Genomic DNA, 24311 nt, shown 5'->3' with positions numbered 1-24311 from the left:
TTGTAGATGACAGAGCTCACCTGAGATGCTAAAACATCTGAGACTTCTCCCTCTTCCAGAGCTTTGTTCTTTTATCAGTAGGTCTCAAAGCACTTTACAAAGGAAGTTCAAACCAGTGAGTTGTTGACGTAATGAAGAAACTATTTTGCAGAAACCAAAGGGCTGATGTTATTTGGTTTACTAAAGTAGTTCACCCTGTTTTACAGATGACACACTTGGCTGGGAGCTAAGCCAAGAATCAAACTCGGGTCTCCTGAGATATCCCAGGGACCTTCCTTGCGCACAGTCTGTTTCTTAACTTGGCTTCAGAACACCCCAGTGTGTTGGGCAGCAATCTCTGTCCCCACGTTATCTAAAGGAGGATGTTGGTGGTTGTGAGTTCAGGCTGCCGGATCACGCCATGAGGCCAATGGCAGAACCCCAGGGGCCCAAGTTCCCCGTTTCACACAGGAACTGTCGCAGTTTTGGTGAGGGATCTCTGCAGGGTTGCTGCTAGGCTCACACACTGTCCTTTTGATTCTATCAAGCGCCCTTCAGTTTGGTCTTTCAGCTCTCCCAGTTGTCATTGTGGACACATTTTGGTGTTTGTTCCCCTTGTTAGATGTATTCCTGTTTTCTTTCTGACGTGTTACAGAATTGCCATCTTGGCTTCAGAGTGATCTGGAAGCCCTGCCGATGTTTCAGTAACTTCACTGACAGATTTGGCGCAGGAAGCTCCAGGATCTGAATACATAGTTCCATTACCTTTTTGTGTCATCCCTTTCCCAGGGACTGACTTGCCCTCCTGAAATGAGGTGCTTTGTGTAACTCCCACCTTTGCTGAAAGTCAGGAGGAAGTGGGAAAGGATTTTGAGGAATATTCTAGAAAACATGTATTTTCACAGCTGAGCAACTTCAAAACAAAACAACCCTCAGAAAACTCTTGATAAAACTACTTTCTCTGGCTTGTACACAGCAGTTTCCTGAGGGTTTCCTTGGTCTCTCTTCTGCAATAAGTGCAGCATAGGAAGGGCCTGCTACTATTTCTTTGCTTGTCTTGTTGGTGTTGTAAGGGATGGGCAGAGCACATAGTGTTCAGGTTGGCTATTTGAAACCAAAATGGGATCCTGGAATGTAAAAACACTCACTGAATCTGATACCTAAATTCATTGAATGACCAAAGCTTTCCAGGTTACCAATATTAGAGACTTTCAGTTAAATATACACATGATCCTCATGAGACACATGTGATGCCTGCTCCCATGTAGGATAACCCAAGACCTCTTTTCCAAGACTCTTATAATTTAAAAGTTACTATATGCTCTCTGAAGACTTATTGTATGGCATTAGAAGGTTTTATTGCTATTGTGTTGTTCAGCTGGGGATTTAAAAGAACTAGCTGGAGCTACTCAATGTGGGAGGGCAGAGAGGGATATACTATATAGGCTTCCAGTGTATTTCTGAAGGGCATCACATTTGATTATCGGTGTCTTAATTTGTAGGGAGATAAATTATTAACAGTGACTTCATCAAATCTCTAAAAAAGCCATTGTTCATTCTTTTTTCTTCAAGATTGCCTGAACTTTTATCTGTCCATCGTTATAAATTCTTAATTCATTGCCCTTTCTCAGCCTCTTAGCTTGTAAAATGAGGCCAGTGGTGATTTAACTGATATCTTTGACGTGCTTTCAGAGTACTGGATGTCTCTGTGGAGAATTCATTCTCCTCTGTTCCCTCAGCTGTCCCGTATGGTTTTTCCCTGCTGCATTTTCACATGATCTATGGAAAAAAATGTCAGATCTTTAAACTTGGGTAACCATTGACATTTTCTGTGAGAATGGCTTCTGAATTTTGGGCTCCTCCTTCTAATAACAGCCAAAATAAACATTGCGAAAAATGCCCTTTAGTTATACCCTTCAGCATGTGGATCTGTTTAGTTTCCTACCTTTCTTCTCAGTCAGGGACAAGAAGAAACTTGGTGGTTCCCTTCCGTTTCTGAGCATTTCTCGCTAACTTGTTTCTGTGAGAGATGCAAGGAAAAAAGATTTTGAACATTTATACTTTCACTCTGCAGAAATTTAGTGAGTGGGAATGGAGGGAGGAGGGATTGTCGGTGCTTTCTGTCCTCCTTTTAGTGCTCTCGGCAGCAGCTGCTGGGCTGTTCATCTTGGGTTCTTCTATTGTATAGTGAGTGTTGTCATGAAAGGAAGTATTTGAGGGTGGCTTGTCTAGGTTTTGGGAAGCCCAGGGTCCGTTCCTGGCTCTGTCATGGTCTGTGTGACTCAGTGATGTTACCTGGCCTCTCTGAGCCCCTGTAAAATGAGGGGGAATGATGCTGGCTTAGCTCTTACCTCTTAGGAGGTGTAAGAGTAATTACAGGTGAAGTGAGGGTGCTTACGTTGGATAATAACAGGGGCTATGAGCATAGAGAATACTAAAATACCTCATTTGGTTGTCAGTTTGTTATTAGCCTCTGCATAGCAGGGGAAGGCTGTGCCCCTCCCAAACTGCTCAGCTCACCTGTACGTTGACATGGGACATCTTGTGCTCAGGTAATGGCCACACTCTTGCAGGGCCCCAAACCCACTTTCTGGGGCCCTTCTGGGTGCGGGTCCACCACAGGGATCTGAGCCACAACAGCAGCAAAACACCAGGTTGTGTCTTTGCTCTGGGACCCTGTGTGCAGCGTGGAGCCAGGGCAGGGCTTTAGCTTTCAGAGGCAGCATGGAAGCCGTCAGCACACTGAGCCCAGACCTCTTCAGCGCTTTCTCCTTGTCCCTGTGGACATTCAGTAGAGTGGAAATTTTGCTGAACTATTTGCTGCTGGAGAAGAGAGTTTACCTTGACAACCTCGGGCTGTGCCAGGGGGTGTAAGGTCGTGCAGGGTGGGTGCAGGTATGTGTTTTGCAGATCCAGTCACTTGGCACTGTATTCAGCCATGAATCTGCACATTTATCCGTCAGCATCAAGTCTGCTATGGGGGAGGAGGGGGAAGGATGGAGATAGCACAGCATGCGGAAAGAATGCAGGTTGGCTGGGTTTCTCCAGCTCAGGGAGCAGTGATGGATCTGTCAGGCTGATCCCACGGAGGGGAAGGGCTGTTTGTTTTGAACAATGAAACAGGCTGAAGGACGTGCTGGGAATGCATAAATATTAAATAGTGTTCAAACTTCCAGCTAGGAAATGTGCTTGTCTCTTGGTAGGAGAACACTCCTCTGCACTCTTGATATACTGCTGTGTCTTCTAAGTCTGGGCTAAGTGTGTTCCCCACTGTGGTACCTGTGACAGGGAAAGAGGTGCAGGTGGGTGTGGATGTGGAAGCTTCTAGAAGTTTTGCCTGGCTCCCTGCAGCAGCATTTGCCATCTCCCCTGTGGGGAAAGCTGGGCAGTGGCTGGGATGCTGACTTTGGCTCTAGATGCACATACACCACTTTTTTGCTGTATTGCAGGTTTCAGTGGAGCTTAGACTAAAATCCTACCTAGGAAAGTGAGACATGGAACTCTGTGGTTAATTAGCTGCAGTTAACTACTTGTACGGCTGAATTGCTGCAGGTATTCACCTCCTGTGCTCTAAACCAAACTTGGTTTATGCTTTGTGAAGGTGAAGGAGCACTGCGAAGTGCAATAAGTGAAACAAAGGCTGAATCCTGCAGTAGTTGGGATACCTCCATGTGTGGTACAGAAATTAGGAATATAAGAAAAACACTTGATTGCTTAGATGCTGGGGGCGTGCTGTTCTCCTTGTAGAAACCCTAGAAGCAGAGAACTTTGGATCCAGGAGTGCCATCCCCCAGAAACAGCCAGAGGCTTTTGGAAGCAGCATGTTTGACACAACAAGACTTTTAAAACCATCTCTGCCAGCTGAATCCATGTAGGGCGAGGGAGGAGCTGTGTTGCTGTATTGACTTGAGATGAGATGGCAGTTCCAGCTGTGAAAATCGCCTCCTCATTTTTCCTTCTGGAAAATGACCTGCCCAGATCTGCTGACAGCTCAGATGTACAGGCATGATTAACCATCACAGGTATTACTGAGCTCTAACTGGAACCGAGATTCCCTGTAAAGTGGAACTAGCTGTTACTGAAGGAGCGGAATAAAAAAAGCAGAAAAGGGGAGCAAACCATAATGATCAGCAAGTGATGTAAGTGGGACTGTTGAGTATAAGCCACATGGTCTCTCTCCCTTGAGCACTGAGGGACTGAGTTATGTGCCTCTTGGCTTGGTAATGCTTTTGGTGGGCAGGGGAAGGCAGAGCTGGATACGTTTTTGAACAGCACATGGCAGAGAATCACTGAACAGGTAGTTAGACAAGTTCTTCTGGGTTTTCCCTTAACCCTCCACCACTGACCTGTAGCATAGCTGGGAGCAAAACTGCTGCTTTGTGCCTCAGTCTTGCTGTGTAAAACAGAGATACTTGCCAGCCTAGTGCAAGTCTTTTGCAATCTAATCAGTGTTTGAAGCTCTCCTAAGAATGCTGCAGATGACTGAAATACTACTTTTCTTTTTAAGGCATGTTTACCATGTGGTGCAGTTTGCCATCTGTTACATAATAGCTTTTGCTTTAATTTTATGATTGTATTTTATACATTCCCCAAATGAAATCACAGTAGGCATGTAAAATGGTTGACCTACGCAATTGGGGTGGCAGTAATAATTTCACCTTTCAGATAGCTGAGCAGGGGAGCAGACCGAAGCAATCTGTTGTGTGAACCCGTAACGTACAGACAATGGTGGCTACCTTATGTATAATAGTAAGAATTTATGACAAATAAGTGGGAAAGCTACTTTTGAGGTTTGGACCAAGCTCCTGTTGAAGACACTTGGGATTTCCTTCCTTGGGAGCAGTTCCCCATGATTTGCCAGCATTCCAAAGGCAGCTTCTTTTTGATGTCGCATGCTGACACAAATCCCATGGAAGCAAATGCTCCCTGCTATGGGAGGAGGACAGTGAAGATAGCATCTCATGTACGGCCTAACGGGAAATTACTCTGAGACAGTGGTGATGAGATCAGGATAGTAAGTGACACTCATCTGAGCAGGAGTTGGGCTCAACTCCAATTCAGGGGCCTTGACTGTCTCAACCAGAGGTGCTGGCATTTTTTGTGCTCTTTGGAGTAAATTTCTTTCACACCTTTTATAGCAGAAGGGAAAGAGAAAAGACACCTATTGAGGAATAATAAGGCTTTATCTGAATCCAACTTCCTTAAAGCAAATCCATTCTGCCTCCAGACTAGAGAAAATAGTGGATTCTGTAGGAATTAATTATCTGGTGCTGCTTTGCTGCTCCTTTGGCTTCTTTACCCACTCCTACCCTCTTTCTTGTTCCTTCCTCATCTTTGAGAGCTGTTTAAAAATGACCCATTTCAGTAGGGAGCTATTTGTTTGCAGAACACCTAAATTGTACTGAATTGCTTCTGGCTATTTATGCTGTACTTGTGTTTCCAGACTCATGCAAAACACTACTACATAAATTCTTAGTCTTACAGCACGGATGCCACTAGACCAGTGATATCTTCTGTCTCTAGCTGGGCAAGCCACCCTTTTGGTTCTATAAGTCTGCATTAATTTGTTCGAGCACTCCAAACTAGGTTCATGTCCTGATTTTCCTGAAAACTGCTGGCAGACTTCTGAAAATCAGCCCCTTGGGTGTTGTTCAGAGCTATAGGACTTTCCTGTTGACTTCAGTAGGGTGTTTTCCAAACCTTTCAAAGCACCAGGGCAATTCTGGGATATAGGAATGGCAGCGAGACCGGGCAGAGTCAAGCCAGCACGATTTAAATGCAGTCATTGACATCACTCATGTACAGTGAAGAGAAAATGCAATTTATTTTTAACACCAAAATGTTTGTGTATTAAAAAGGTGAAATGACACTGTGGCTTCTTCTCCCAGTACTGCCCTGATTCCTCATCCTGAAGAGCTGGCAATCCATACTGGTTTTGTCTCACTGTGAACTTGTACACAACGTGCTGAAATAGGATCTCAACTTAATAGCCTCTCTGAAAGCTAATTTAGCCACAAGTTAGCCTGGCAATATCTTGTTCTTTAAATTGCAAACAAAATTTTTATGCAAATCGGGCTGGTTTGTTTTCATTATTGATATTATTACTAATTATAGTAATAATAAATATTATTACTTATTGTGGTAAGCCTAATAAATGCAGTTTACATGGCCCATGGGTTATTACATGCTACGTGTGAAGATTTATTTTTTTTTAAATCACACACCCTCTATTTATTTCTCATTTTACCTGAGAGACTTTAGAGCTGCTGAATTGTATGACCTTGTAGGTTAATGACAGCTCTGGAATAGAGTTGCACTGCATCTATATCAGGAGAGAGTAATTAGCAAGTTATTGATAGTCAGATGAAGTTGCAGCTTGAATTCCAGCTAGCAGAATGTGGTGGCTTTCTATTACAGGGCTTGAGTGGACCATCCTGGTCAGGAAATAACTGTATCATTATTATTTAAAAAAGGTAATCCCAGGGTGTGGAGCCTGTACAGACAGTAAATAATTGTACTTGAAGGCTGCTGCTCCTGCAGATATGTTATCTGGTCTCCCCACTTTTTCTGGTGAAAGTATTCCTTATTTTTTCTGTTGTGGGCATCATTACTGAAAGAGCTTGCTTTGGGGAATAAATTTCTTACTTCTCTCTGTGCCTGTGAGGATTTTTACTTGATTTGCCAGCTTCATGGTGATATAGATGAAGAATAGTTTGCTCAGAATCCTTAAAATTACTTCCAGTCTGAATGGAGCAAAAGTAATAGATGGTTAACTGGGAGAGACTGCATCTCCTGGAGAACCTTCTGCTGCTGGACACAGGTTTGGTGCTGTGACTTTCGCAGCCACGTGTGTTGTCTGAGGTGCTGAGGATGCTGAGCCTGGGCTGCGTTGGTGTGTTAGGTTGTGGTTGGACTTGATGATCCTGAGGTTCTCTTCCAACCAAAATGATTCTGTGTTCTGTGTTCAAACTCCAGGCAAAGGCGGGCTTGGCCACGAGTTCAGCCTCCTCCAGAGAAACAGGCTGTGATGGGCCACACCACTTCTACAATAAGCTTGTCCCTGCAAATCCTATCTCATCTTAGTGTAATCCATGCAAGCTGTGAGGCTTACTGTGATGTGTGCATCCACACAGAAATAGAGCGGGGCAGAAAACTACCATGAAAGCAGGGCTGTGAGGACCAGCTGCAGGCAGAGGATCAGTGCTCCTGAGCCCCTGGGCCGCCTCTTTGATCCAGCTGCCTTTTTATGGTGATTTTCTGCCCTTTTCCACTTGTAAATAACTGTGGCTTTTATTTGACCTATCTTTGGAGTGATTTTCCTCTAAGCCAGACCTTTCAGTGTCTCAGAAACCCTGCAGCACATAAAGGAAACACAAAGAGATGAGATTTTTCTCTCAGTCATTTCAGTGAATTTAAGCTTGATTGACAGGCCCTGTTCTAGTGCTGGCAACTGGGATTTCCTAGGCGTAAGTGTTAATGGATTTTTGCATTAGCGCTTTATGTGTAAATCTCAGCTTCCCCAGCTGAGTAGCTGTTGTCCCCAGGTGAGTCTGTTGTCTGGCAGCCTCCTGGCCTTTCCAGGGGACAATATCGCCTGTCCTCTTTGTCTCCAGGAGGCAACAACATCTCCAGTTGTGCTTTAGCTTAGAAACTCAGGAGAGCAGCAAGGGTTGTGGCTTTGTGGTATGCTTGCTCTTATTTTGTCCAGTTGTTTCTTAATTAACCTGGGCATCAGCAGCTTCCACCGTGTACCCTCTTGAACATTTCTAGATTCAGTGTGGTTTGTGTTCCAGAGTTACTTCGGTGTCAGGTTAATCCTGTCAGTCATTGCTCATTTTCTGCTTTCTTCTGAGAGGAGTGATTTGTTTCCCCATTTAATGTGTGCTGTTTCCCCATTTAATGTGTGCTTTTTCTCCATCTCCTCATGTAATTTGCAGAGTTTGAAAATGGCTGGCACGTGTGTCCTGAAGGCTGAGAAAGAGAAAGTTGCCAAGAGCTTGGAGCTGTTGAACTTCCTCCTCAAAAATGTGACAGAGCAGGTGAGTGCGTGACCTGATGTGCTGCAAATGATTCTTCTGAATACCACCAAGGCCTCTCTTAAATGTCATTCTTGGATTTTACATTGCGACTGCTCCATTGCTATGTCCCACCTCATTTCTTACCAAAGGTACCCCTAGGAGGAATGCCTGGCTGGATTTGAGGACAGAAAAGCCCTCATGTCTGAATAAGTGACCCATAGCTCTTGTGAGCTGATCTCTAAGTGCTCGTTGAAGGGTTTGTGCAGTGTTCCTCAAACACGTGTGACATCTTATCAGCAGAAACACAGCCTGGGATACAGTGAGGGCGAGCTGGGTTTTGTCCCAGCTGATTGCTCTGTCCTCTCCACTGATTTTTAGTTTCCAGAAACTGGGACCTACCCAGAAGCTTTGGGAGCAGGTGTGAAGCTTTGTTCTGAGGCTTTGTTTTCCATAATAAAAAATGCTTTTCTGAACACGAGAAGATTTTCTATAGGTGACAAAGTAAGTCTTCAATGTGGTCTTATTTACTGGAGCAAAATACCACAGGCAGCAGAATTGCTGAAGACCAGTTTCCTACTGATAAGCACTGAACTCACACCACAGCCTGTTTCTTTGTGAAGACCTAATAGGAAAGTGGGTGGAGGAGAGAGATTATTCCCAAGGCTCTTGTAGGAACTGAATAGCCTTTGAGAGACCCCTTTTTGTCCGATTTTACTGGAATTATCCAGTGGTTGTGGAAGAGGCAGCCAGAGGCAGCATGACTGTATTCTTTAGAAACCAGACTGAAAATGCTGCTGCTTTTCTTTTAGATAGGTACATAGCTATGTGTCTCCTTCCCCCTCTTCCCAGCCATGGAGTGAAAAGGAAAGAAGACCAAAGGACCTTTCAGTCCCTTTTATGCCAGTACAATTCCAGCTGTTAGACTCAAGCCTCTCGTGCTAGAGACCTAGTTTTCAAGCAAGCCCGCTGCAAATGGTCTCAGGGCAGCAGCTTGGGGAAACCAGGCAGAATTGGTTATTCCTGCCATAGTCTTATCCCAGGATGGCCTGTGCCCAGCTGCTGTGAGGGCCTCTTCTGCACTCTGATTGTTTGTATTTGCCTCTTGCAGAAGCTGCATGTGAACTTGACAGAGTTGGACAAAGTGCTGGTAGCTCTGAATGAGCCGGAAGGCATTGGGAAGTCGGCACGTCTCGACGCTCTCTACTGGAACGTCATGCGCTGGCTGAATTACACGTATGTACGCTTGGCATTCTGGCTTCTTGACTTGCCAGGGGGACTGCCTGCCGGTCCTGCTTGTCCTCATTGATGTGGGGAGGTAGGAAGAGGAGAGAAGCCAAGGCACTGAGCTCAGGCTGGAGTTTGAGTTAAATGGAGCTCTTGGGTTGAAGTTGAAATGTGGTGTTTTGCTTGTTCACAGCAATGCTGGGCTTATTGTTCCTTGTGCTTACATGCTTAGAATTGGTCCTTGATGGGAAAAGATTTTTAGGCATGTCTGATATCTGATTGTCTTGTCTGTAGAGGACTGAGCTGGTGCAAAGCAGCATGGACTGGGTGGTGGGGAAGGTGCTGATGGACCTCTTGGAGAACAGCAGCAGCAGTGGCTTTCTTGCAGCAGTACAAAGGCTGCCTAGATGAGAATGGAATGGTCTCTTGGGGGTTCTTGCTGGAAAGCTCTTGTGACTGTTAGCACAGTGGAGGCCTTGCCGGGGCTGTCACCTTGCACAGACAGTCTCTGTAGCCTTGCACGAGGCCACAGGTGGGTGCACTTGAGAAGGTGTAAGTACAGCGTTACCTGCTTCTGTGGAATGGAGATTCTTCCTCAAGTCTCTATATGACTTCTTGAGTCCTGGTCCAGCTCTGGCTGTTCATTTAACCGGTCCCTGTGCAGACTGAGGACAACCTCCAGGGATCACGCTCATCCTTGCAGCATGCCTGTGCTTCCTGCGCCTTTCTTCTGCTTCTGCCTGTTCGTGGATTGCCTGTAGCACAGATCACACTGCTCCCTGGCTGTAAACTAAGTTGCTCTTGATTTTTGGCGTTCTCTCTGCAGGAAGCCCAAGAAAGAGAAGACAGCTAATAAGCCTGTGCAGGATGCGGAGCCCCTTAAGCGGAAGAAAAAAGGCTTCCTGCCAGAGACCAAGAAACGCAAAAATCGCAAGAAAGGTATCCAGGAGAATGGGGTAGCACCAGTAGCTAGTGAAGATGGAGAACCAGCAGCCCCAGAGGAGCAGTCCCCGGGAACCGAAACATCCAAGCAGAAGAAAGGCCTCGTGCCTGGTAGTGGCAAACACAAGCATCGAAACAGAGGCATCAGGGAGAATGGAGTGGCAATGGTGGAGAGCAGGGAAGAAGCTGTTAATGGAGCAGATGCTGTAGCTGGCAAAAAGAAGAAGAAAAAGAAGAAGACTAATCTGAACAGGAAAAGAAAAGGTGATGCAGGCAATGAAGCTGAGCAGGTTCCAGCTGCAAAGAAAACCAAGGGGAATATCAGCCAGGAGACTCAACAGAAGCAAGGCAAAGCCAACCAGCAGAAGCAGGGCAAAGCAAAGAAGAAAAGAAAAGAGAATAAAGCTCCAGTGCTGCAGGAGTAAACTCCATGGACTCACCCAGGCCTGGCATGGCTAGCAGGCTCAGAGGACTGTTTGGATATCTTTTATAAGTATAGTTTTTATGTCCTCCATGACCCTAAATAAACCTTCCATGATGCTGAGCTTGGAAGCTGCAGGTCTGACTTGTGTGGAGAGTTCAGCTGGAGAACAGGGAACTTTAGCAGGCCACACACCCTCCCGGCTCTCTGCTCTGGCGGGGCCAAACAGGCTGTGCTTGGGAGCACAGACTCCTGTCTCCACAATTGCCCAAGGCAGAAGGGAAAGCCTTGTGTGGGTGTCTTGGGGAGCTGCAGCAGGTGCGCAGGCGCTGCTGAGTTGTGTGGTTCGGCCCTCTGGGAGGTGCAGAAGTAACCCCTAAAGGCACATTTCTGTCCTGCCCAGGCCCAGCAGTACTCGCAGCTTTTCCAGTCTGGAAGATGCTGACTCTCCTAAATGCTGGGAGTTAAATGGGCTTGTACATGCATATTCTGGGGTCAGGTATATCCAATTTGGCCACTCAGGTGTCACCTGTAACTACCATGACCTGCCTTTCCTGCCTGTTTGCTGCTGAGTGCAGGAGAGGTGATGGCACAAGGGACATCAGTAAAGCAGTGAAACAATTGAAATGGTTGATTGATTTGCTGGTCTGCCAGGCCAGCAGGGGCTGTGCAGCTGTGCAAGGCACCTGTTACCAGCAGGTTTACTACAGTCTGTGAAGGTGACTCCTTGGAGCTGCATCTGCTTATTTATCCCCAGGCTCCTGAATGCCATCACCCCTTTGTTCCCAGCCAGGAGGTTTTGGCACTTGTTGTTGCCAGTCTTGTCTCCAAGAAAAAGGGTGTCTCTGCTTCAAAGGGGCCTGTTGGCACTGGGGATGCTGCTCTGCCTCTGCCATTTAATGTTGAAAGCTGTTTCATTGCCTCGTTAAAACCTCAATCCCAGCTAAACCCCTCCAGATGTCTCCCGAGTGGTGACTTTTGGTTTATTATGCAAATACAGCATACAAGAGGCAAGCTGGTCAGGGCCATCCATGTTTAATGATCCGGAGATGCTCTGAAGAGGAGCAGGCGTTTCAAATCTGAACGCTGTCTTCACTAACGATTTCTTTGCTTCTTCTGTGCTTGTAAGTAGGACAGCCTGGGACTTCATACCACTGCCCCTGCAGAACCAGAGGAGAAACAGCATGCAGGTGTGGTGGGTGGGAAGCAAGGTGAGCACACAGGTATGAGAAGACAGCATTAGAGCCCACGGGGCTGTCTGTTCAGACGTGCAGCAGGGCAGCAGCTTGATTGTGTCATGGGAGCTGAGCCTGGCGGAGTTTCTGCCCCATAGAGCTTGCTGAGTTGTTTTAAGGAGCTCTTAGGTTTGGAAGGGACCCCTGGAGAGCATCTGGAGCCCACCTGAGTGTGAGCTGGGGCCATGGAGGCAGCATATCTGCCAGCGCCACAGCGGTTAAGAGTCCATGCAGGTCAGTTTGTCATTGTCCTTTTGCGAAGAGACCGGGGAAGGACAAAGCGGGAGGCTGCAGCTGTGCCAGCCGTTGCTTCTGACAGAGGTGGCAGCTGGAGGGATTGACTTTGGCCTCCCCCTTGCCAGTGTGGAGGCTGCTGTGCTAGTGTTCGGTTTAGTCTTCGGCACTTGCAGAGCAGTCAAGGGGAAAAGGGACAGGAAAGCTGGAAGGCATTGTGCCATTTGTGCTTTGGTAACAACTTTTTTGCAGTTAAATTACCTGACTTTAGAGTGGCTTTGATGCACAGTTTATAGAAAGCAAAGCAGTCACTAATCCACCAAGTCAAATCATGTTTCGCAGGCTCTTATTTGTGCCTTTTAACAATTGCAAAGGTTTCATTTTGCTTGATTTCATGTCCTGTCTGTCACTTGACCTTTAGGGCTTTAGGGACTAGAGCAGGTTTTGATTTTAATGAAGCCTTTCCAGCTGTCCTGTGCACAGAGGCTCTTTGGCAGCCATAAGAGCTCAAGGGTTCTTCTGAATACAAGAAAAGAGCTGCAGGCCCTGGAGCAGCAAGCTCAAGGCAGCAACTGCTGGAGCTGGGGCTTTGTCCCAGGCAGGGGGGGCCTGGGAGGAGCAGGGCTGTGAGCCACCTTTGCCAGTCTGGTGCCTGCTGCTTGTGTAGGCTCTAACTCTTTTAACCTTTGACTTTTTGGTCGCAAGGTGCATTAAGACTCTTCCCGCTGCCTATGACTGGCAGAAGAGCCAGTGCTGGATTGCTAGTGGAGGGTTTGGACAGGGCGTTGAGGCTGGGAGGAGGCTGGCTGAGCTGTGAAGCTGGGCAGGAAAATGTGCTCTTCTGCAAAGGGGATTAAAAAATCCACCTGTCTCTCTTCTTTGCAGATGAGATCAGTCTTGATCAGTCTATGGCTTTGAAACCTCTGCCATGGCAGGATCCCTGCCTGCTGTTTGTCGAGACAAATGGTAGCTTAGCCATGTAGCTAATGAGGCTGGTGGGGAATTAGCCACCCTGTAGCGGTGGGATCGCGGTGATGCAGGAGAAGCTCTGGGGTTTACTGCCAGGACCATGTTCCCGTGGGGTGGGAAAGTGTCGTACAGCACTGGCACTGATGTGTCACTTGTGGCCAATATGCATCACTGCTAAGTGGCAAATATAGTGGCTGTGATCAACTCAGCAGCAGCCAGGCCTCTTCCAGAGAAAAATGGCTGCAATAGCTTTTACTTTGAAGTGTGGGACAACAAAAGCAGTTTTTTCTGAGTTGTATTTGCTGCCAAGACTTGAGTCCCAAGCTTGTTCCCAGCTGCTCCAGACTTAAATAAAATACAGCCTGGCACAGGCTCAAGATGTACCTGGGAGACACCTGGAAGACAGGGAAGCCACAGGCCTGGTCTTGTCATCAGCAATGCCACTGCAAGTCCAGCATGCAGAATGGTGAGTTGTTTGGGTTTTTTTTCCTTTTCTCCCTTTCTTAGGCAAAGCAGAACCTGTCCTAGTGGCAGCAGGACTTGATGGTGACATTATTGTCTCAAAGGATTAATTCCTTATAATCAGAAACACCAAGGTTGGTTATATAAATTGGCTCAACATGGAGTTTTATCATGGTTTGTGGTGGTCTGCTTTGTGCGACTAGAGAAACCAGCCAGGTCCCTGTTTAGTGGGGAGGGTTGAGCAGCATGTGGTGGGGTACTGGTTTGGCTGGGGCAGTGACTCCCCCAGCAGCCTGGCTGTGCTGTGAGGGGTGTCCCGGGCTGCTCAGCCAAGTGGAGCCTCAGCAGCCAGCAATGGTGTCACCTTATGGCTCTTACTGGCAGGGGAAAATCTGCCTACAGGGGTTTCTTGCTGACTTGCATGTGTTGGTCATCACATGTAGCCACAGAGAGGGCTGAATCAACTGCTAGCGAGGTAAATATTGTGTCCTCTTAAGCGTATTTTCAAATGTTCAAACTTTAAAGTTTTATTTTGAATTAATATATTACATGTATATTTTTGCCAGGGACTACAGGATCGGGTTGCAGTGTGTTGGAGTTGATGAGGAGTGAAAGAGGTGGCCATGCAGTCAGGACATTTTCATGGCCCCTTCCTGCTTGTATTCCTGAGCACCCAGCCCAGAGCTGCCACCACATGAGGTGTCTTCATGAGTCAGATCAACCCAGTCTTTTAGCCATCACGTGTCATCGCTGTGCAGTGAGGAGCCTCAGAGGGGACAGAGCAGGACGCTGTGGCCACCGCTGGCTCCAGGCAGCCAATTCAAAGGGAAAAGGAGGCTGTGACCCCCTCACCCTCTGCTCCTTCCAGCCTTCCCTGCTCCTGGTGTTACTCTTGAAATGAGCTCTGGGTAGGCTGGTGTCCAGGTGGGTTCTTTGCCATCCCCAGCCAAGTGTCCCTGGCAGGAGCTGTCCCAGGGACCAGCCCTGCAGCAGCATCCACAGGAGTGTGCGACCAGAGTGAGAGGGGACACAGGAAAGGGAGCCAGGAGGTATGTTTTAAATACTTTTATTTCTTAATTTACATAAAGGTATATATTTGGCTTATTTATCTGTTTTTATACTCTGAGATTCACAATCAATTGCGCTTAAAAAATAAAATAGTCATTTGCTTCTGAAAGAAATCAGAAAACTATTTTATATTTGTCTCTTGTATAACAAGAAAATATACTATATACTCCCGTACATCACGTAGCAAAAGTGATCGTAAGTGCTGGTTTACCAAACAATAAAGCAAACGGAGAAGACAAACAATTAGGATGGAAGGTGCAGAGAGGAACTCTGCTCCCCAGAGTACAGCCAGTCATTTGTAGGGTTTACTCACCCCGAGGTTCTCTCTTTGCTGGGCTATGAAAGGGGAGAGCACTGGGGAAGGACCCGTCGCAGCCCTGAGGAACAGGGTGAGGCAGTGGGTACCAGGGAGTCGGGGCAAGACACAGCAGCTCCTGTTTGTGTCTTCTAATTTTCAGACATTCACATGAAATTATTTTGTGTGCAAGAGATCAGTGGCTTTAAAGGTACTTCTGTCCTTATTGGGACTATTTAATTTTGTGTTGAAGTTTAGAACCACAAAGATAAACCTGATGACTTGAACATCTACTTAAGTGATGAGGTGGAATCTTGCTTCATTTGGTGTGATGGATACTAAAATATGTGTATTCTTTTTTAAAAAATTAATTATCTTTTCCTATTAACAGCCTTTCTTTACAAAAACAGAAATACTAATTTTACTGAGGGTTCTCACTCAGCTTGGATATAAGGAATATGCATTCATTCTAGACTTCTCATTCCAGAAACACTTCCTGTGTGTATAACAGATATTGTTCCACTGCTCCACAAAGTCAACAACCAACTGGCCCAAACAGCTTCTGAGCCTGGTTACATCCACACCTGCCTAAAATGGAGTCATAGAGGAAACATGCATGATAGTCCAGCACCAGTATAGTAAAGTACTGTAAGTCTTTAATAATGGGGAACTTCTGACCTCTACTAGAGTACAGAAACAAACCATCATGTGTTTATACAGCACCTCAGCAGCACGTATCTCAGCTTTCCCTTCTGTTCCTCTCCTCTGAGCTGTCATAGCTCTGCTTTGGCTTCCCTCTCAGCCTGGAACGCGTGGGAGCAGGGATTTGGGGATCCCTTAGTGTGGAACTGCTGCAGGTAGGACTCACTTCTCACTCCCTTGCTTCCTTCCCTCTTTCCTTGTTAAAAAGAAAGCCACAGCAATTTCCTTCCTCTGCCCAAAAGCTAAAGCTGGCCTCCTATAACAGTGCTGTGCTTCTCTAACAGGGCTGGGGCTTGTCATGAACAGGGAGAGCTACCCAAACTACAGAACACTGAAGTTCCCTTTCATTGTTGACTCCTGAGAATTAAGGTTAAGGACAATTCCTAATCTCTGAAGTCTAGCAGGAATGCTTCATTTTGTTGACACTAAATGCTACAACAGAGCAACTTACGAAATGTGGCTAATCTTCTTTGGTCTCTGAGATGGAATGACTGATTGTTAGGTTGGTTTTTGTTTCTTTTTAAACAGCTTAATAAGGAATTTCTTAATGGGAATCAGAAATTCATGTGCCTTTAAAGCTAAGTGTTTGGCTCCTAGACTACAGAGGCGTATTTCCCCTACACATGTAAATAGTGGCACGAGGTGGGAAATGAAGCATTGTTTTGGATTTGCTTTGCTTTATTATTTCTAGCACCCACTTGCTGTTCTCCAGAGGATGCCCAGGCACTCAAGGAAAATTTCTGGCTCTAATTGTTTAGCCAAATCTTAAAGCTATTGTTAAGGTGTTTTATGTGACAGAGCAACCTTTGCAGAAGAGTTCTGTGGAGTCTGATGAGGTGGAAAGGCTCACATTGTTACAGGAGTCACCTCAGAACCCATCTGCTTGGGCACAGACTGGTTCTGTGGTGAGTACTGACCAGTTCACTGGTACCTGGAATTACTGACCATCTCCACTACTGTCCTGTCCTGTAGGTCTCAGCACATCCTGGATGTGAATGGGAGATAAACCCCAGAGCTACTACCAGTACCTTCCTGTGTCTGTGAACAAACTTAGGCCACAATCAGACAGCCAGCTGCCACACTTAATTCACATCCAGTCCCAGTTTGGCATTTTCTTTGCTGATTTAGTCCTACTCGCAGCACACCTGCAGCCACTTGTTAAACAGGAGCACAAGAGTAAGATGCATTCACCTGTTTGAGGTGTGTGCTAAATGGGAGCAGAGTATCTAAACTGTGCGAGACATCTAAGCAGGAAAAAGAGAAAAGTCTGGGACTGGGGATGGGCAGGCACTGAACCTCAGCATTGTTCCAAAGGAAACGGTGACAATGGAGCATCAGCCACCTGCTTTGAAAATACTGACAGAGAGAGAATCAGCACTGACAATACATGTGATGTGATATGCATGTAAACAATATGTGATGTCACTGGCACAGCAGGATTGCACTACCAGGTCCCAGGCAAAGCCATTCAGCCAGATGGATTTTGGTATTTTAAAAACCTGTGAACCTCCTAGGCAAGCCTGAGTTCAGCATGTTGCGCAAACTCTACAGCCCCTAGGTATTTCTGTCCAAAGTTCTCCTGGGCCTTTCTGTAACAACCACCACCAGCACATCCAGTGCAGTGAAACTCTCTCTTCCATCCCATTGCTCAGCCTTAGGTGACAGGAGTCACCGACGGGAACTCTTCCTATGGTGCCCTTGCAGGGCCAGCGAGCGGGGCACTGAGATGAGGAGAGTTGTGGATGTTATTCATGTCTGGTATGGTTGCACAGGCAGTTCCAGATTTTAAATGTTTAAATAAAAACTGTTTATCTAAATATATCTATATATATATAAAATCTAATGTCTTCAGCAGAGATAAAGCATCTTATGACATATTTAAATAAAAAATAATAATCTGAATTGAGCCTTCAGTGTTAAAGAAAAGGTGATGTACAGAATAGGTCCCCAATAGTGCAGTCTCGGGGTGGGGGAGTGCTGACAGAACAGCAGCATTCGGTAGGACGTAAGTTGCCCTATAAATGATGCGGACTTCGCTGGCTACAACTAAAACCATATACACAATCTACAGTCACTCACTTGGGTAGCACATTGTGGGTCCAGTTGCTTCCGATGCTCAGAGGAACCTGTGAACGTCCTTTTGCTCAAGAGTTACGTGTGTTCCAGGGTGCCCTGCTCATCTCCTGGTGCCTGACCCCGCAGGCTGGACTGGTGTGATCAGTCTGGTGCTGGATAACCCTTCCAGGGGGGTGTGGAGCTGGAGGATCCACTGGTTTCCAGTACGGAAGGGCTTTGAGCTTGAGATTGGTGTGGTGGTGGTGGGACCAGGAGTCCACATGTTGTTTCCTTCACTGGCAACTGCAAAGAAAGATGAGAAAAAGGGTGGTTAAGGGTGTAGGGACAGGAATGGATTTGTAATGGTGAACCGTTGTGGCGGAGGCCCCTCGCTTCCATGCAGGTTGGAGACAAGCACATCTTGGCCAGTCTGGAGACAGCACTTCGGGATGTACTGAAGGCTTTTGGAACTGGAAACACAAAAATGCTGTGATCCAGGCAAAAATCTGCCCAAGGAAGTGAACCAGTAGCAAGTTTACACTCCTGTCCATACTATTTAAGGGCATTGACCACTTGTGGATGCTGTGGCGTATCTAGTGGGCCAGCAGCTTTCCTAGATTAAGTGGAAAGGATAAGTAGTTCTTTTTCTGCAGGATTTCCTGTAAGAGGTTCTGTGCTCCATGTTATGCAGGAAATTGCCCCTGACCTTAAAAATGCAGTGACTGCTGGGTTATAGAAAAACTCCCTGTAACAATGGCCTGTTTTCTCTCAACCTGTGTAAAACTGGGCTGAAAACAGAAGAAAGTACAGTGAAAAACCCAGGCGTGCACAGGACCCGAGCCTTCAGTGTTTTATGAGGCAAGTCTCTGCAATACCACCTCGTATTTGCTCCCAGATTTTTTAGGCTTAAAAAAACCTAAAACAAGGAACAAAAAACCCACAACAAACCAAAAAATTACAAGCAAACCCCAACAACACACACAAACCCAACCAAATATTGTCTAAAACGTCCTGATAGATGACAACATGTGAATACGCATCCAGTCCAGAGACCGCAAGGTACAGGCAGGCCTATGGAATCCTTAGCCTATACCAGAATATCCTTCCCTCTGTGGAAATAACACAATTGCTGTACTAGAGATTGTATTAAATCTTTTCCCCCAAAAGGCCGTTCTTAAATGTGCTATTGAGTTCTGATTTTATTATTAGTCTTTCAATGCATTTAATTTATGGGAAAGAAATCTCCTCTTCAAAAAACTTGGTTTAATTAATTTTGGCTACAGTAAAATGCTGGGAAGTGTTTATCAATCGTTGCAGCTCTGAGCTGCAGCACTGTGGCTGTTGGTGAGTGATAAGAACAGCGTGAACATAAGGGAGAAGAAAGGGCAGCAGGAGCGGGACTGTCCCTCTGGCTCCCTGCCGAGGCCTCAGCTCCGTCACCCTGCACTGGGGGTGGCAGTGGGGACAGTTCTAGCAACAACATACAAATTGATATGCCGCTAGAAAACATTTTTCTGCAGAAAACTGGGAATATGCCAAGAATGGTCATTTGACAGTGAGCAGCTGTTGGACCAAGAGCAATGCGGCCGCAGGTTTTATGAACACAAGATGCGTTCTCAGTCTGGCCATGGACAATCACACCTTCAAGGTCAAGGCAAGAGGGGCTGCATGGCCTGGGCTGCTCCAAGAAGGGAGCACCGGGTTTCTGGAAGCAACTCAGTGCGAAAAGGTTTAAGTCGAGGTGCAGACCAGGGCTGTCTAATGTTAACATCTTCCCAACTTAAAAGGAAATAAATGGCTTAACAGGGGTTTGGGGTGGAGGGGTAGCATGGAACCAACTGCTGGTTTGGGGCACTCACCGTCTCAGACTTTCACAGAGGCTGGTGGCATCACAAGCTGATTCACCCTGGTGAAGGGAAAACAAAAGTGACACGTGAGAGCTGAATTAGCCAAGAAACAGGCTCCTAAAACATACCAGCTATTAAATTCAGGTTCCTGTTGCTTAACAGGTTCTAAAGAGATAAGACATTAATAACTGTCCTGCACAATGGTATAAAACTGAAACCTTTCAGAGTGCTGTCTGATAGCGATTCTGACAATTGCTGGAACATGCCAAGTAACATTGCTGACACTAATTGACAAGGATTTGGGAAGGTCCCAAAGGCATTCAGACATCGCAATTGTTTCCCTAAGCCCGTAACAAGACTGTTTATACAGTGCCTGTTAAATGGTGTCCTTCAGACTGACAGCATAAATGTAAACAGTCACTGCTGATAAAAATTAAATTAAGAAAAAAGGAGCTGTCTTTTCAGTTTTCAGCTGCTGCAGACCTGCTGCTGCTCCAGACAGCTGCTCCCAAGTGATGGATGGAGTCCAGTGGGGACCGCAGTGTCACCAGCCAGAAGCTGTCCTGCGCCTCCTGCTGCTGAGCGAACAGCCCCTCTTGGCTCTGGGGGTCCCCAGGGAAAAAGCTGCAGTAATTTACAAAGCGCATCCCTTAGACCTGCTCCTTCTCGTCGCAGTACGTGCCCCGTGCAGTTCAGCTGCTTGCCTGCTCTCCTGCAGCAGCTCATCGCCTCTCCTCCTCCAACAGGAGACATCTGAGGCACCAAGAGTCTTCTCATACCATCTGGCTGTGCCAAATTACAAATAAACTGAAACGGCAGGATTTTATACCTGAAAGGGTTGCAGCAGGATTTTGCCATCACATACAACATCACAGCTTCTTTTCAAATCAGTGAAAAACTTTGGCAGGTTTACAGGGAAGATCACAGAAACCATCTCCGCCTCAGGTCCTATCAGGTAAGAACTTCTCAGTGAAACATCATTTTCCTTTGGAAAATGCTGATTCATCAACCCTCATTTGTGTGTCTTCACCCGACCTCATACCTAACCCAGGACACTCTTTTTTTGCTGAAAAGGTACAGTACTGGATTCAGACATGTATTCCAGGATAAAAATTAACCAGTGGAAATCTCTGCCTCAGAATTTGGCCCAGTCCAGCCTACAGCTCTGACCTTCACACCAACCTCACAGAAAGTTTGTCTCCAAGATGCTTAGGAGCCTCTGTGCCCTTTCTGCCTTTCAAGGCTATAAACTGAAATATTTTTGACACAGGAGCTGACCCAAGTTTCTTTGTAGAGTTGCCATTCTTGGTGACCCCACTGCATTGGGCATTACACGGTATTGAACATGGTAACTGTGCTTTAACTACCAGAACACATCAGAGAGAGAAAACGGATCACCTTGTAATGCTACAGTCACCTTCAGAGGCAGGAATAAACTGATACGGTGTGAAGCTATTAAACAATACCAAAACTTCAGATGTTTGAATGCACTGAAATGTTGTTTCAAAGTCACGGCCCTTAACATGTAATTCATTCCACATTTTTACAACATCCAGAATACAGTTAGTTTGACCATTACTGTCCCTTTGGCACAGAGAACCCACCTGCATTGCTGACGGATGAACACAGACAATTTCCCTTCTTACACTAGTCCTAGTTCAGCCTCCTATAGGATAAAATGTACCTCCCACATAAATACTTATGTTGTCCCCAAGTCATGAGAGTGACTTGTTCTTTGCATTTTAACTCATTTCTCTCAACTCCTGCTTTATCTCTCTTTTACAGATGGGAAGAGAGGCCTAGAGGAGCTAATCCTGAAATGCATTTAGAAGATTTCATGGGAAATTAGACCCCACATGACTTGAGAAGCTGCTGGGGAGAGAAGTGACTTTCAGGGATCACATAGGAAGCTGTGAGCAGAGGAGAGAACCAAAATAGTGTCCCAAATTTGGGGCAGCGTTTGTTGTCTGTGAAGCACTGTGTTGTACGCAGTGGTCACAGGCTTCTGCACAGCCTGATTTCAACCCGGCTCAGCTTACAGGTGCCGGCAGTTTAAATCAAATCTGCTAATAATAAATTTTATATTCTCTTAGGTGGTAAAATGTAGTACTTGGACTTAAGCTAACAAGCCTTAAGAGCATCTAAATCCCTGTTAAAGTCCCACTTGCCTTTCTAATAACGATAATCCCCCACTGAATAGATTGTTGCTTCCGATTTGGGGATATCTGCTGACTAAACATTGGCTCCTAAATCATTCTATTTTCTTTGCAGTGTTTTCTCAAGACTGTGAATGTTTTCATTCCTTGAAAAGAGTGGGGTGGGAACCACTCTGTTATTTCCTGAGGGGGAGGAAACTTACCCAAATTGCCTTTCAAGATCAGAAGCTGTACAACTTTTTCAGTTGTTTTTATGGGCTCCTCCAGCAGTTAAAAATGTGGCTGACTCCTCATAACCCCATCATTTCCTTCCCTGTCAAACCTGAATATTTCTACTAGATCCTATCAAACCATTTCCATGTAGTGTGACAGCATCTATAATTCTGAAGTATTTATAAGACTGTCTGTTCAATATTAAGCTACATGCTCTAGAGCTGTTAAATATTTATACTATGTAAAATGGATCTAATTTCACAGCACCTCAGCCGGTTAGAGAACTGCATAAGAAAAAGAAGATGAATTTAAGATAACAGATGAGCGGCCAGGATCTTTTCCAGGTCAGCTATACTCTACTTTGTTTCAGGAATTGTGCAGAGATGATTCTCCAAACGCTCTGTCCCTTTCAGTCTAGCTGGTCACCAAGGCAGCAGATGCTGCAGGTTATGGTTTGTCACGGAGCCAGCGCTGCTCGATAGTTCCCGGCACAATCTGGGCTCTGTGAGGCCTTTGAAGGCGTTTTTGGTGCCCGCATCCAACCCAGGAATGCTCTGTTCCACCCTGTGCCAGCAAGAGTAACACCCACACCTCCCTTCTCACCTGCAGCTGTGTCTGTTCCAACAACTCAGAGTGCAGTGAGAAGCAGTGATGGGATATATGTCCCACTGACTGTCCATAAGCTATAGGCTGCTGAATGTTTGAGCTCATGAGTTTGCATCTCTGTTCATGAACTCAAACGCAAGCAAGAAACAGGACGTCCCAAAGGAGAACACTCTTAGTGTGGGCAGCGCCATAGTGCACAAGAGTCCAAGAGAAAGGCTGTGCTTACCCAAAGCACTTGCAAATGCTATCGACACCACTTTATATTAAGTTTCATCATAACTTAAACAACACATGAATTTTAGTATTCTGCAGATTTCCAAAAGCCCTGTTTTCTTGCTATCTAAACAAGGCAGGCTCTGGCTTTTGTACCAGAGAAACATATTAGGAAATAATGTCCTAATTTTTACAGCCTGCTGTACTTAACATCACTTAACTTTTACAACCAACAATAAAATGCTTCAGTGGGATCCTTCTAGCCTGCAAATAACTCATGTTTTAACTAGCAGGAACTCACTCAGCAGAGTATTGGGGCTACAGGGGCAGCTCTATCATTGTACTTCGCAGCAACTCCTGCCCATGATTAAGGATCCTTTCACCGGAGAGAATTCTGTGTTTCTGAAGCACCGTGGCTGTTTGAAGCAGCACGTTAGGAAGGGACATCAACAGAACAGTCACTGACACCACCCTTCAGCAGATTCCTCCCTGTCTGAACTTCCTCAGACATTGCTCTGGGGGTTAAACCCCTCTGAATCGCCTCGTGAACACACCGAAAGCAGAAATTTGAGGTGATGGAATGCTCACGTGGCCAGGCACCCTTGAAAGGTCATGAGACTTCATGGCATTACATCTATGAAAAACAAAACATATTTTTCAAATACAGCCAGATAAAGGGTTTTTTTGGCATCAGAGCATTAGAGCCAATGACGCGCTCCACCTGTGCATCAGTGATGGGCTCACTTCAGCCTCCGCCTTGTTACTGCGGGGATCAATTGCCTTAAATAAATCCTTGCTGAAGCCAATTGCCAAAACACAACATTTTAGTAAACAAAGGAGGGAAATGGACCCAAGTTTACAGACCATCCCACTCATATTTTCCACCACTGACTACATACTGTCAACACCCTCATAAACAGTCAGCTTCAAGAGGATGTAAAGCTTATTCCAATACAAACAGGTAACACAGGATGAGGAAACACCTTAAAACCACAACCAACCACGTTATCACAGCTCAGTCTTGCCCTGCACACACCTATTGCTTTGTCTCACTGGTATTTCACCAGAGAGCATGTTCCGTGTTAACAGAACTCAAGCTATTTTGATAGTTAAGTCAGTAACTTTGGGACAAAACACACAAGATTAACAACACGCATCACTGCAGAAACTCGGTGCTTTGATTTAAAATCTTGCAGCTGAAAACAATGACTGAAAGTGAAGATGCATGAAAGGTGAGCAATAATCATACATCAACCCAGAAAGATTCCGGTGAGTGGTACAGGGACAGGACTGGCACAGCTAAAAATAAGTCTACGCACTGAGCTTTCTGATGCATCATGACAGGTTCATCCAGCCTCCCAGGACTGTTTGACGAAGCCGAGGTCACTTTGCTAAAGGAAAAGGACACCAAGCAGATCACTACCAAAAATGAACGGAGAATCAGCCATTGGAGTAGGAAACCATTACTTAATTTAGCTCTGGCAGCTGCTTACGCTCACTCATTTCTACCCAGAGAGGAAGCCTGGGGGGTGTAAATGCAAAGGACTCCAAAGCGGGGCTCAGACAGGACCCGGCTGTGCGCAGCCTTTGGCACGAGCTGCCCTCCCTGTGCGGAGAGCAGCGCCGGGTCGGTCTGCAGCTCCTCATGGACAGCCCAGCGGGAGCTTCGTGC

At 46.0% G+C, this 24311-nt stretch overlaps 2 protein-coding genes across 2 annotated transcripts in view; one reads left to right on the top strand and one right to left on the bottom strand.

The window, feature by feature from the left end:
• MYBBP1A (MYB binding protein 1a) overlaps window positions 1–10775 on the top strand; it is a gene marked incomplete at its 5' end in the record, with an annotated part of 53178 nt that extends 42403 nt beyond the window's left edge. Inside the window, 3 exons of the mRNA XM_080357185.1 lie at window positions 7917–8018; window positions 9106–9230; window positions 10048–10775. Of these exons, the coding sequence (XP_080213311.1) occupies window positions 7917–8018; window positions 9106–9230; window positions 10048–10588 (768 nt within the window). The 3' untranslated portion in view covers window positions 10589–10775. The remainder of the gene's footprint in view (window positions 1–7916; window positions 8019–9105; window positions 9231–10047) is intronic.
• An 8692-nt stretch (window positions 10776–19467) lies between these two features.
• LOC308048160 (sphingosine-1-phosphate transporter SPNS2-like) overlaps window positions 19468–24311 on the bottom strand; it is a gene marked incomplete at both ends in the record, with an annotated part of 117274 nt that continues 112430 nt past the window's right edge. Inside the window, one exon of the mRNA XM_080357099.1 lies at window positions 19468–19510. Within this exon, the coding sequence (XP_080213225.1) occupies window positions 19468–19510 (43 nt within the window). The remainder of the gene's footprint in view (window positions 19511–24311) is intronic.

This window comes from Nesoenas mayeri, assembly GCF_963082525.1.
Source record: "Nesoenas mayeri genome assembly, chromosome: 20".
Taxonomy (NCBI): domain Eukaryota; kingdom Metazoa; phylum Chordata; class Aves; order Columbiformes; family Columbidae; genus Nesoenas; species Nesoenas mayeri.
This window is presented reverse-complemented; position numbering and strand designations above follow the sequence as displayed.